The following is a 14,347-nucleotide window of genomic DNA, read 5'->3' as shown; positions in this document are numbered from 1 at the left end:
GCCTAAAACAGACAGTGCGAAGTTCTTTGGACAAAACGTACGGAACATACTTTCAAATTCAACTATAAGACTCTCCCCGCGTTCAATATGCTTATCCGAATTGTTTTTGTAATTCTTAGTGTTCAACAGCCAAATGCAATAATTGCATTGCATTGAAAAGTACTTATTGAAACCTCTTGCAATTATTTATTTGCTTGTTGTGCTTCAGAGCTCAATAGGCACTAATTTGACCTTTTACAGAATGAAAATTTCACAAATATTAATTAAAATATTTTTGTTGAGTTTCAGAAAATTCATTTTGATGTGCAAACCGTATTAAATAGAACACACTATAATTATGCTAATTCAGTCAGTTTTTGCTACAAATTGTAATTAATCACAATCAGGGTTGCCGCCCGGTGAAAAAAAAATCACTAGATTTTAGCGATTTTTAGTTATTTTCTTCAATAATCTAGTGATTTGCGTGCTGATTTAGTACTTTTTTTTTTTAGGCAATATAAAAAATATCAATAGAAATAGTGATAAATCACTGGGGATGGCGACCCCGATTACAATATGCTCTGTTGAACGCAGAGGACTTGTTCTCAAATAAAACATTAAAAATACAAGGCAATCAATACCTGGAAAGTTCTATCTTTAAAACGAAGCATACTTGTACAATTTCTATCACCAGTATTTATAATTTTTCACTGATTTATTTCCAATAAGACTAATGTTTGACAAACTAGAATAAAAAATATCTACTGATAAGAAATAAAAAAGATCATAACTGATAAGATAAGAAACAGTTCTGCAATTTGTTTGTCCAGAACTAGATTATATCTCTAGAAACGTCTGACCGAAAGTTACAAAACTACAGGACGCTCTAAGAATACATTAAAAAAAAAATTTTCAGCTATTTCAAATGACGTAAAAAGTTGTTTGTAGTTTTACTATACCATAAACAAACTTGCTTTAAAATGGAGAACGATTAAATTAAAAAATTTTATATGGCAATATTATTCATAATGACATTTTAGTACTTCCAGAGAGGCACACACATGGTGTATGACGGAGAGAGAGAGTGGCGGCCCAGGTCTCTCTCGAGCCAGGAAAAAAACCTCAATTACCCCCACCCGGTGTCTCAAAAATTTTCAGGCCAAATTAAAAAAAAAATTCTTTTGTTAGAAGATTTTCATTTATTAGCAAAATTTTTCATTTATTTATATCTGACTTTCCTTACTTTAGCCTCTGCAAAATTATTAATTATCTCGACATCCTGTAAAACACTAACAGATTTTAATACAAAATATCACAAGAAAAGAAACAATGATACTTATTAAATTCGATCTACCAACTTTTATTTTCAAGGAATGGTGACGAAGATCCGAAAAACAAAAATTTCCGATTGAATTTTCATATACTTACTGCCAACTGCGCCCTCTGCTTTATATAAAAAAAAAATAATCATAAAATTGTCTATTTGTTAGATCATCTATCATTTGATCATCTATCAGCAGTCAGAATGTCATAATAGCTCATGATATTAAAACAAAGGATTAAAGGTGAATTAACGATTCATGATTTACTTCTCCCAATAACCGATTTTATCAAACGGTATTAATAAAAAAAAAAAAAAAAAAAAAAAAATCCAAAAAGACAACCAGTTAATAATGAAATACTTTTCTTTCTTTAGAACAGTTCCTAATGGAATACTATAGTTATTACCAAAATACTAATCTCTAATACACGTTCACTGCCTCTACGAGGCAGTGATCATGCATGCATATATGGTGAAAATTGGTTTAGAGCAGCAATTGTTGGTAAAAAAGACGAACACTTGTAAATTATGACTAAATACGACAAGAGTTGCCAGAAGTTAAGTGGAATACATGCATGCAGAATGGGGTATAAAAAACATACAGCCTTCAAACCCACTTATTAGAAGTTGAAGCCAAACATACTAGAGATTACTGGGTAACCAAACCAATACTTTTGCTAAATTTGCCATCTTAGGTTATATACCCAATAACCAGAGGTAAGCCATCATTGAATAGGTTCATAAAAGCGCTGATGCCCGGGACTGCACCCAATTTAACAAGGAGCCTAATATGCCAAAATTAAAACCAAAGAATGTTCACGTCAAGTGTTATCGAAGTTTTTATAAAACTACTTGCCACTAACAGAACTGCTATAAGTTACCCCAAAAACATGGCTAACCTATTCAATTGCGGCTTTGGGGTCAACTTTACGAATACCCCCCCCCCCCCAGGCTCAAGAGTCCCTTACCAGTTATCAGCCAAATTCATATGTACTTTTACCTCCATACCTCTTTCGAAAATCCTTACAGGATATGCACTAACCACTACAACAGCTAGCGTTTCAAAGATTCTGTGTTACCGTTTTCTACACCAAAGACTTATAGACTTATCTCCCAACTTATATTCGGTCCATTGTCAGTGATTTCTTCACTTCCAATTGAGACTTAAGAGTCTCATTGGCATTGAACCCTGAACATCATAACTATATTCAAAAATGCTAGAGAACTGACCCACGGAACGACTGTTCTATTAGTCGTAGCATATATTATATTTAAACCTATCGATGGTGTAATCAATGATGCAATGACAACTCCTGGTTTTTTAGAGGGAAAACAACTGCTGATCCAAGCCAAAAATGAATTCAGATGAGGACGGCCGGTCAAATCAACTTATGATTTACACTTTAGAAGTCACTTAACTCCTAGATCAATGTCTCTCAGCAGACTTTAGCCTGTTGGATCAAGCCTGAGCTTTTAACAAGGTTGTCCACAAGCACTTAATATATAAGCACAAGCTTCATCCATATAAACTGCACCATAATTCTTCCAATAGACAATACACCTTCCTTTCCAGTGAACCTTAACAGGGATCCTATTTGATGACAATAGCTGACAGGTATAGTGTAATCCATGCCAGTTCTCAGCGTTGTTCCGCATTGCACCATTCGTACCTGGACCTGCGTAATTTGATAATTATATCGGCTAGTCTTCATCCCTAGTTCATCATAATTTGTCCCTGTTTGCCGTGATGCCAAGTTTTACGGGGCTGTCACCACTTTTCCTCATTAAGAACCATCAGCCTGAGTTAGAGGGCCTTTCCGAATGGACAACTACTTGATTGCTTGATCTTAATCCTTTAAGTGCACGGTCCTTCTGGGAGTAAGAAGAATCCTTGCCTTTCTTACCATTTGACTGATTAAAACAATAAATTCATCAACATCATAGGCGTAGACACATAAAAAGATTTTAACGATAATGTCACGATTGTTCCAAATCTTAAATTTCACCACCACATCGAAAAGCAGGTGGCAAAAGCAAATTCAGCTGTAGCCAATATAAAACAGACCATTGCCTCAGGAAAAGATGGCGTTGTCCAAAAATGACATTCTCCTGGTTATACCAAACCTGACGTGCTGTCGTCCTCAAACTTTTTTAGTGACCAGGCCTCTTTCCGCAAGGGCAGAGAAAGGGCAGGGAATTCCATAGCTCAGTCCAAAATATGTCTTATAAAGACAACGTCTGAAGGACTAAGACTCCCCACCAAAGTCTACCGCTGAAAAAGGTGTCTCATTTACTTGGATAGTTTTGCAGTCCAAAAAACTTAACACCCTCTTTAAGCAGTCAAAGGCTAGTACACCATGAGACCACTTCCGTCTCCCCCCCCCCATTAGAAAAATACCCCCCAAGCCCGGACAAAATCCTGGCTACGGCCTTGCCAAGGGGCGAAATCCGGTATGTTGGAAGGACTAAGCCTAGAAGTATCATTATTTGCCGAAAATGGTTTTGTGTTGTTTTCATTGATTCTTTAAGAAATGCGCCCAGCAAAAATAAGTCTTAATAGGCGCAATAAATGTATGAACACACATTCTAAAGACACAAAATTATGACTTTTACCGTTTCTTTTGTCAAAAAGCAATAATAAACAATCAAATTAGTATTTTTCGATAACAATTGAATCGCTTCTTTGCAACAAAAGTCCTCTAAGAAGGACTAGGCAAATGCGGGAGTGGGGAACTGATTTGCGACGAAAAATATTTAATTATTTGGAGACCACATTTTTCGCTTCAATCAAGTTCAATTCAATTGAATCAAGTTGATTCAATTCAATCAACCTAACCATCGTCCAAATTGAAGAGTCTCTGGATATTTGCAATAAAATGGATGAGAGGTATAACTTCGAAAGGGAAGCGAGCACCTTGAACAACAGCAACTTTTTCCCGAATAAATAATTTTCTCTGTAAAAAAAAAAAAAAAAAACAATAAAAAAAGAAAAACAATATTGCTCTAGCATCCAAGAAGAGGATTACGCAACATCGAGTGTGTTACAACTTGAAAAAAATACAACAAATATAATATCATTGAGCACACACCTGCAATACATTTTGGATGACAACAGCTTACTAATTTCAACTAAATCCTAGACTTTTTATAATTGTTCAATCTTTTATCACTATATAAAAGTGTAATATTAATAATTTATTGTACTTGAAGGGATAATAATTTACAAAAACAGAAAAACTTGAGCAAACTTTAGGCATTTGGACTATTTTTTATATTTGACATGTGTTATATCGGGGCAACCACAATGTCAGTGATAAGAAAAAAAAGCAGCCCTTCTCGAAAATCAGCCCTTTATCTACTTTTTTTCTTCTGTGACTCAGAATTTAACAATATCCCAACCCAAGAATCACTCTCAAAACATCCCGAAGCTTGAAATTACTTCAAACAATAATCATGTATATTCTTAATATATTTTTTAAAGGTTATATTTGGTCATATATATTTTTCAAAAATCTCAAGCTTAGGACTTATGATTCAATTTCTTTGGGAGTATCCCAAGAACTAGTATTCCCACTCTAATTAGTAAAAATATAACTAAGTTTTTTTAGAAATACTATATTTTAAAATTCAAAAATTAGCCATCTAATTTCTCGTTTTCATCAAGCAGAAATAAATCAGTAAGACTATTTTTAATACTCTGTCTTCTCAAATAATAATAATAATTCATACTTAATCTTTAGAAAAATATAAATGTACACAATAAAAATTTAGTTACAAATTTCATTGCTCATTTAACTCAAATACCAAATCTATTAGTATTCGGTCATGTCATTATATGACCTGTATTGATTTCTTAACTAGATGAAATAAAAATCCTCAGCTTCGAGGAGGCTATGAGGAACACATGGCGGGGGGCGGGGAAGGACCTCAGAGCAATTATATTAACTAAACATGTAAAATTCTTTTAATGTCCTTCACACTTCTAAAATCTCTAAATATTTCATATTAGACGATATTTCATAATTAATTGAATTTTATACCTTCAATTCCTCTAAGATGCCAAGAATAATATAACACAAGGACTAAAATTTTTAAGAGCAATTTTTTTTTAAGCGAAAGAATTTTTAAAACTTAAAAAAGAACAAACGTTGAACAAACATTAATTTCTTAGAAGACGAGTTTTTTTATATAAGTAAAAAGTGAAACTGAAAGTTAAAACGAACAAAATTACTACTTCGCAGTTTATGCATCATTTTATAGAAGATTCAAAAATTGAAAAAATCAAATTTTTGAAAAACTCAAACGTTTCAAAAATTTCGTTTGAAGAATGAAAAGCCAGTCTTAAAAAACTAGCTCGTAATATTTCCACTATATTTGTAGAATTTTGAAAAACTAGCGCTTTACTGAAAACCAAGCTTGCTTGAATATTTTAGATCATTAAAATTAGGTAAATGCCGGTGACATTGACGTTAAAATGCCATCACCAGTAAAAGACTGTTGAAATCTTTATAGATTAGGTGTTTACTTTCTGCATGCCATTTAAGAATTTTTCTGCTTTTAATCCTGTTTTGTTGCGTGAATTTTGTGTTTTCATTAAAGCGCCAATTTTCCAAAATTACACAAATATAGGGAAAACCAAGAAGCAGTTAATTTGAAATAATTTTCAAAAAACATGTTGCATAAACTCCGAAACAGTAATTTTTGTTCATTTTTAATTTTCATCTTCGTTCTTTATTTTCATCAAAAAAAATCATTTTTTTAATTACTTCATCTACAACAATCAAATGCGCTCGATAGAAGAGAGGAAAACTTCCTAACTATGACATTAACAAGCAAAAGATCGTTTTTGGAAAATCAATACGAGATTCCACTTCAAATCTTTTCAAATTTAACTGCCAAAAGAGAAAGAGCGATTTCAATATCAAATAACAAAGATGGTGAATATGAGCCTATTTATTTGCGTTAATAAACAGGCTTTTCTAATAGCAAGGAATGGAAAGAGGCAGTTGCATGCCATTCTAATACAATGTAGGTTTGCGGCGAAACTTGATACTGATAGATAGATAGATCGTGTATTTTCTGAAAAATAAAGAAATCAACAACAGAACAAATTACAAAGCACACAGAAACATAATACATAGCTAAAAAATACCTAATGATAATTTAGCGAGAAAACAATTGTAATTCTATATAATAATAAATAATTAATTGTATAAACTTTTCCTTCTTTCTAAGCTTTTATCTATGTACACGCCAACACGAAATATTGTGCTTAGATTACTATTTTGTAAAATACCAGGAAGCAGCAAAACATAGTTCCATAGTTCCTCGTAGCTATCATGGGATCCAGATCATCCGACTCATCATCAAGATCATCTATTCTCCCTAAACAGTCACGCATCGTCTCTCAAACTTTTTGGTGATGCTACCCCCCTCTCCCAAACAAAAAAGTCAAAATAAAGTATTGTCACCTTATGAATTTTTTATTAAATTGATTTTATACTAAAGTAAAGCGAAGTAATGCAGTAATAACTAGTAAAGCAGAACGACCTTATTAATTGTATTGATGAAAAAAAAAAAAAAAAAAAAAAAAAAAAAAAAAAAAAAAAAAAACACTGATTGGCTTTTAGAAGTTATACTTTTGAGGCTATATGTGTGCAGTATTTGATTGAAAAAAAAATTGTTAATAAATAAATTTATTTCTGCGTATTATCTTTTATCTTGTTTTTTCTAATGATTGCAACCTTTTGTCTTCATGATTGCGATCCGCCTCCCTCCCCCGGGAGGGTTGCAGCCTGCAGATTGATAGAAGCTCTAGCTTGGCAAATGATTAGGATTCCAATAAACGGGATTATTTATCCTCGTTGTTTGACTGGCAACTGGGTCGATCTAAACCAACGTCCGAGAATGCCCGCTTCCTACGATATTGTCTTGATTCACCGAATACCTCCCCGTCAAATCTAGTTTTAGCGCAATAAAGATACAGAAAAAAAGGTTCAACCTAGAATAAGCTCAAACAAAAACAGTTGCTATACCATTCAATAGAGAAAAGTGAGCTTATTAGCATATCCAGGGTTGGTATCACTGTCCCAAGACGAAATGGATCAAAATTGCCCTTAAAGAGCAAACAAGGGTAAAAACTGTAAGTCGTAATAATCATTGGAAAAGAGGGTGGTTCTACAGGATTATCGGATTCGCAGAAAACAAAAATGATGGGTAACAATAGTATACAAAACGATAACAGGTATATTTTTGTTTTGAATTCAACAACTTTTTCTGGTAGATGTGCTAACGACGAGAACTGAGGAATCCTTCACAGATCGCGTTCAGGTGCCAAAAACGGACAAATTGGACATCATCTCTCACTTTCCACCAAATTTGTTGAAATACAATAACTAGTCATTGCATATGCTCTGATTACTAGACTTCATCACCCCTCCCTGCTCCTATCAACTAAAAAGGAAGACTCTTGACCCTAAAAAAAAGGTAGACATCATCTCTTGCTTCCAAAAGTTTTGATTAAGTCTTAACCCATTCTGAGAGTTGCCATAATAACAAAAATAGAAGGACTTACTCCTCAACAAAGGTCACATAAGCTACATAAGCTGTGGATCTCACAAAGCCAAAATAAGACAAATAGACAACTCTGATTTCCACCAAGTGTGGTCAAGACTAAAAAAAAACAAAGCTCGGATTGTATCCAGGCGCAAAAAAGGGCAAAAAGGGCACTAACTCTTACTTCCCATCAAGTTTGGCTGGGGTCCGAAATCCCTTAAGATTCTATGACCATCCTCACTTCTCTGTTGCTCACGGAGATCGGAACGGGTCTAGACAATTAGGACACTGGTTCTAACTTCCCACTTTGGTTGAGATTTGACAACCACTGGTCAACTGCCAACGGTCGCCCTTTCTCCTTCTCACGCAGAAAGTGAATCAATCCCTGAATTAAAATAGGCAAAACCACCATCTCAAATACGTTTATGTAAATTTGGTTGATAAGCGACAAACCCTTCTAATAACTCTTCATTTTAATATAAATTTGAACATCCCTTCCTTCCTTTCCCTTCACCATAGTGTTCAAATCAGGTTCTAATCGCCGAAAGGTTTAACTAGGAGGTAAACTTTTACTACCCAACCAGTTTTGACATCCGACAACCCTTGTCTGGTGGATGTCTTAGTGAGAAGAGTTTAGGGATCTCTACCCCCCTATACGGGCTTGATCGGGGATGATAACCCAACAAGTAAAGCTAGGACACTTACTCTTACTTTGCAGCTGCTATGGTTAAGACCCGACAAACAGTTCTAGTAAATGTTATGACAAGAATTAAGGAAATCTTTCCCCCTGCAGACCTCGAAATGGTTAAGGACTCCCAAGAATCTCATCTAGATTAGTTAATAATGCTTCCGACAAAGTTTAAGTGAGATCTAGAAATCCCTTCTGATAAATGTTGAATTAAAGGTCAAGTCCCTCTTTCTTTCTCCTAAAAGCGTCCGAGCAGGTCCCAATCTCTAAACAACATAACTAGGAGGTTAGCTAGTGCTTTCCATTACGTTCATTCATGTGGCCCAACAACCGCTTCTAGTATATACCCTGATAACAAAATTTAAAGATTTTCTCCCACCATTCAGGCCGGATTGGGTACAAACTAACAAAAAGTAGTCTGTTAATTCTATTAAGAAGCTTATTCTCATTTCCCATTAAGCTTGGTTGAGATTCGACAAGCCATTCTGGCAGATGTGGTGACAGGAAAACTTAGGATTCTACTAAGATCCAACATTACTTTATGTCTAAGTACTTTGATTTCGGAGATGAGACAATTTCGTTTTACAACTTGTTTATATTATAAAATAGACCAAAACAAAAACGTCTGCAGTGGGGAGAGAGAGTAGGGGAATAAACGAAACTTCAGGGGAGCTTTTCTTCTCCGTTTCACGATCACCGTGCCCAGACAAAGTTCTGAATTTCCATCTCTTCCCGTTACCATATAAAATATATATAAATGTATATACAGTGTATATATACAAAAAATAATATATAGAACAACAATAGCAGTGTTTTACTGCAACAGATTTCAAGACAGCGAAACAGATGCATCTTTACGCTGGGGATTTAAAATAAAACATGATAGGCAGTTTGGAGCTTAATTTCAAGTTTATTAATGATGGGGTTTATTTCTGTTGGCAAGTTTGCTCTGAAGTGTAAGTCATGGAAATTAGGGATGACAAAATTATCTTGGTAAAGTCTAATGCTGGAAAATCCTAATACTCGGTTAACCAAATGATTCTTTGATAAACGATATGGGTAACGAATCAAAGTTCTCTTCCAGGCGTATATTGACTTATTAAACATAAGCTGAAAATAAAATATTCAAAACTATAGAATAAGAACGAAAAAATGCAAGACAACACTTTGAACAGACTGGTCACCATCACCGACAAAACTACAACTTTTATTGGGGTATCCACCATAACTTTATTCTCAAGAACATTTTTCAGGACAGGGAAACACAGAAGGGTGTTTCTAACATTTGAATCATTTTGACTCAATTTTACACTTACATTAGCAGGACAGGATTTAAAAGTTGCAGACAATACAAAGCAAACTCCGAAAATCAAAAATTCTAAACGGTCAAATTTCCACATTACCCTAAACTGAAATAATCTTGCAACTCCTATATTCACATGACAAGTCTGGTTATACAGGTATTCTAGTGCAATTTTTAGAGTACATTTTAAGTCTGAATACTCAAATATTTTAAGGGTAGATCTATAGACAATTACGTATCAGACAAGTTGTACACCAAAAACTAAGCTTTTGTGAGAGTTGACAGCAATAGAGAAGCTAAAAAAATTTACTGAATGAACGGAATGTATCCGATAAAAAACGTTTTCCAAACCAATGACGAAGTAACTCACAATAGCTCAACTTTAGCTTATTATGGAGAGGATAAAGATATACAGAAGTCCCTGAGAGCGAGGATTTGGTCCCTTTCGTCAAACACTTTTTGCCATAGAGTTGATAAGTAACTGCGTCAGCCTTTCATTAAAATGTAGTTAAACTTACCTGATTAGCCTTATTAATCTGCTTCTTCAGTCCAGCAAATGCCATATCCTTTCATACAATAAACAAGTAAACACCTCTGTCGCTGTACAACGGAGAATGAAAGTTATCCCACTGTTCCTAGTCCTAGAAAACGAAAACGACGTCACAAAAGCCCCCCAGACCAGACATGCTTGAAAACTAGAACATCACTAATTATTGATCCTTTCAGCATCTTAAACCCAGGGATATTTAATCCAATGAGAAACTCGAGTAGGTGATATCCTATCCAATGGGGAGTTATCTTCCGGGGAACAGCCACCGTTTCTCAAGTTTTATTAGAGAATTTTGACAACAAGAGACTGAGAAATAATTATCCATTCTTTATAGCTAAAAGTAGACCAACACTACGTTGAAGGCGACGTGAAACGTTGCACTAATCTTTGGTTTTTTTTTTCCTTTACCTTTGATTAAATATGTAAAAATAAACAATTTTTCCAATTGAAAGTTAGGAGCAACATTAAAACTCAAAACGAAAATAAATTATTCCGTATATGAGGGGTATGGTCGTGCCCAGGGGGGTAGGCTGGTTTGAACCCCCCTCCCCACCTTCCAAAACTGTTTGTCCGGCTCGTAAAAATATAACAAAAAATGCATATAAAAAAAATGTGATGCGTTTTTTAAAGTTATTTTGAAACCACCCGGAAAAATACCCTTCCTCCCCCACAAAAAAAATCCTAGATACAGCCCTCATGAAGAGGGGAGTTTTCGCTTACCTCGCTCTTGACGCTAAAGTTTTTCAGTACTTTAAAAGAGCTTCTTCTTCCAATTAAACTGCCCTTGTGTTTCAGGAGTCGTTCTTAAGAATTGGGACACAAATTCAAATTTCGGCGTAAAGAGGGAGGGATTGAGGATTAGGTGAACAATTCCACATTTTTTTTTAGATAGGAGCTTGAAATGTCTACAGTAGGGTTCTCTGATACACTGAATCTGATGGTGTGATTTTCATAGAACTCTCTTGAGTTTTGGGGGTGTTTCCTAATTTTTTCGAAAATCAGGCAAATTTTCTCAGACTCGTAGCTTTATTTATTTGAAATCAACATAAAAAGACTATTCCTTTCATGTAATAACTGTCACTAAAATTCTCTTTATAAAGTTTTGGTTACTGTTGGGCCGAGTCGCTTCTAACCTACAGTTCGTTCCCACGAACTATTTGACTGCAGTAGTCAGCCCCCAAAGATCTTTAAAATGTTGTGTCACAAGTAGAAGCTTTTTCTTTAATTTTTTTTTTTATTATAGAAGTTAAGAGTGAAGTTGAAAATTAATTAAATAAAAATACCAGTTTTTTAACTGTAAGTAAGGAGCGACATTAAAACTTAAAACGAACAGAAATTAATCTGTATGTGAAAGGGGCTGTTCCCTCCTCAACTCCCCGCTCTTTACGCTAAAGATATTATTTTCTGTTTTAAAAAGTAGTGTTGAGAGAAAGAGTCAAACTTTAGCGTAAAGAGCGGGGCGTTGAGGAGGAAACAGCCCCTTTCATATACAGTTAATTTCTGCTTGTTTTAAGTTTTAATGCCGCTCCTTACTTTCAGTTAAAAAAACTGTTTTTTATTTAATTTCTGAACGTTTTTGAATTAATGCATATTTCAATTTTGGCGCTCTCCGCAGATGAATAATTAAAACGAAATTTGCATATTTTTTTCATAGTTTTTATCGAATGATTTTAAGAAAAAGGGAGCGCGGGAGGAGGTCTAGTTGCCCTCCAGTTTTTTTGGTTACTTAAAAAGGCAACTAGAACTTTTAATTTTTTACGAACATTTGTATTAGTAAAAGATATACGTAGCTTACGAATTAGCTGATGTGACGAACTTCTATATTCGTATGTTTTTATTGCGTATATGAGGGGGTCCCCAATTTCTGTTCGTTTCAAGTTATAATGTTGCTCCTTACTTTCAGTTGAGAAAACTTTTTCATGTTTATTTTTTCATTGTTTTTTTTTAAATAATGCTAAAAAATCCTGCGCCCCCTTCGTGGAAATTTTTTCCCCCATACCACATAACTTAACCCCCACGTGTGTGGGTTACCCCCACGTAACTCCCTCTTCTCAACCCCTCCCCCAACCGAAAAATCCCCCTAAAAACGGCAGTACACTTCCCAATAACCATTACTATGTGTAAACACTGGTCAAAGTTTGTAACTTGCAGCCCCTCCCACAGGGACTGTGGGGGTGTAAGTCATCCCCAAAGACATAGTTATAAGGTTTTTCGACTATGCTGAATAAAATGGTTTTCTAAGAATTTTGATCCGGTGACTTTGGGAAAAAATGAGCGTGGGAGGGGGCCTAGGTGCCCTCCATTTTTTTGGTCACTTAAAAAGGGTACCAGAACTTTTCATTTCCGTTAGAATCTACCCTCTCGCGACATTCTAGGGCTACTAGATCGATTTGCTTCACATATTACGCAAGATATAGCCTACCTCAATAAAAACTCAAAACAAGGGACCCTTGATATTCTCAGCATCTGTAGGATACTAATAACTTGCGCTTTCAACACCAAATGTGGAATATTGCATTTTTTACCAGAAGAAAGATCACTGATATGTGTTTATTTGTTTGTTTTCCCCAAGTGTGATTGTATCGAAAAAGTGACCCTCCACACCTCTTTTTCCCCCAAAGACATACGATCCCAATTTTGAGATAGTCTTTTGATTCAGCATAGTTAAAAGGTCAAATAACTATGCATTTGGGAATGGCATCACCCCTTAGGTTCCTGGAGAAAGGGCTGTAAATTACGCAATTTTCGTATATTACGCAATGTTTGTTTTTGGGAAACATACAGGATTTTTTTTCAGGGGGGGGTCTGTGGTTTTGATTTTCAACTGGGTGGGGGGGATATTTCAGTGGGGAGAAATCTTCCATGGGGAATTTACACGGGGGAGGAGCGGATTTCCTGGTATGATTGAAAAAAAATGTCTGAAATTAAACAAAAAATAACAAGTTTTTCAACCGCAAGTAAGGAGCAACATTAAAACTTAAAAAGAACAGAAAGTGTCCCGTATATGAGGGGAGCTGCCCCTTCCTTGACCCTCGCTCTTCACGCAAAGGTCTGACTTTGTGTCACAATTCTTTGCTCAAACACAGCAGCCGTTGAATTTTAATAATATGTATTTTTAAAGAACTTTGAGACATTAGCGCAAAGAGCGAGAGTTGATAAAGAGGTTGGTTATTGACTTAGTAAAAAGCAATGGGTCTTCCAAGTGTTATTTTTTTGTGGGGTCGTCCAAAGGATACGTCATCATAAGAAGGAACGAAAATACAGAAATTTTCACCTGTTTGTTTTCCCCAGGGATGATCATATTTAACAAGCGGTCCTAGAAGATTTGGAAAGGGCCCATTTGATCGGGAAGCAAAAGTTTTAGTGCCCTTTTTATGTGACCAAAAAAATTGGAGGGCAACTAGAAAAATAGGCCTGTAAATAATTACAGGCCTATTACTATTTTATCATCTGTTTCTAAAGTTTTTGAAAAAATAATAAAGAGTAGATTTATGTCATGAAACTCTAAAAAGCAGAATTTCGATGCTAAAAGATATATCAAAAGAATCGGATTTTTATGCTGATTTCAAATATATAAGTTTTATCAAATTTAGTCCTTGTCATCAAAAGTTACGAGCCTGAGAAAATTTGCCTTATTTTGGAAAATAGGGGAAAACACCCCCTAAAAGTCATAGGATCGTAATGAAACTCACACAATCGCATTCAGCGTATCATAGAACCCTATAGAAAAAATTTCAAGGTCCAATCTACAAAAATGTGGGATTTCGTATTTTTTGCCAGAAGACTAATCACGGGTGCGTGTTTATTTGTTTTTTTTGTTTTTTTTTCCAGGGGTCATCGTATCGACCAAGTGGTCCTAGAGTGTTGCAAGAGGGCTCATTCTAACGGAAATGAAAAGTTCTAGTGCCCTTTTTAAGTGACCGAAAAAATTGGAGGGCACCTAGGCCCCCT

General features: G+C 35.1%; 1 protein-coding gene across 1 annotated transcript in view; it reads right to left on the bottom strand.

Annotated features, from left to right (window-relative positions):
* Positions 1 to 14,347, bottom strand: part of LOC136031327 (endophilin-A-like) — a gene marked incomplete in the record, with an annotated part of 91,456 nt that overhangs the window by 57,282 nt on the left and 19,827 nt on the right. The window contains 1 exon segment of the mRNA XM_065710809.1: positions 10,365 to 10,487. Coding sequence (XP_065566881.1) covers positions 10,365 to 10,409 — 45 coding nt within the window.

This window comes from Artemia franciscana, chromosome 9, assembly GCF_032884065.1.
Source record: "Artemia franciscana chromosome 9, ASM3288406v1, whole genome shotgun sequence".
Lineage (NCBI taxonomy): Eukaryota > Metazoa > Arthropoda > Branchiopoda > Anostraca > Artemiidae > Artemia > Artemia franciscana.
Note: the sequence above shows the minus strand (reverse complement) of the source record. Positions and strands in the feature narration are given on the sequence as shown.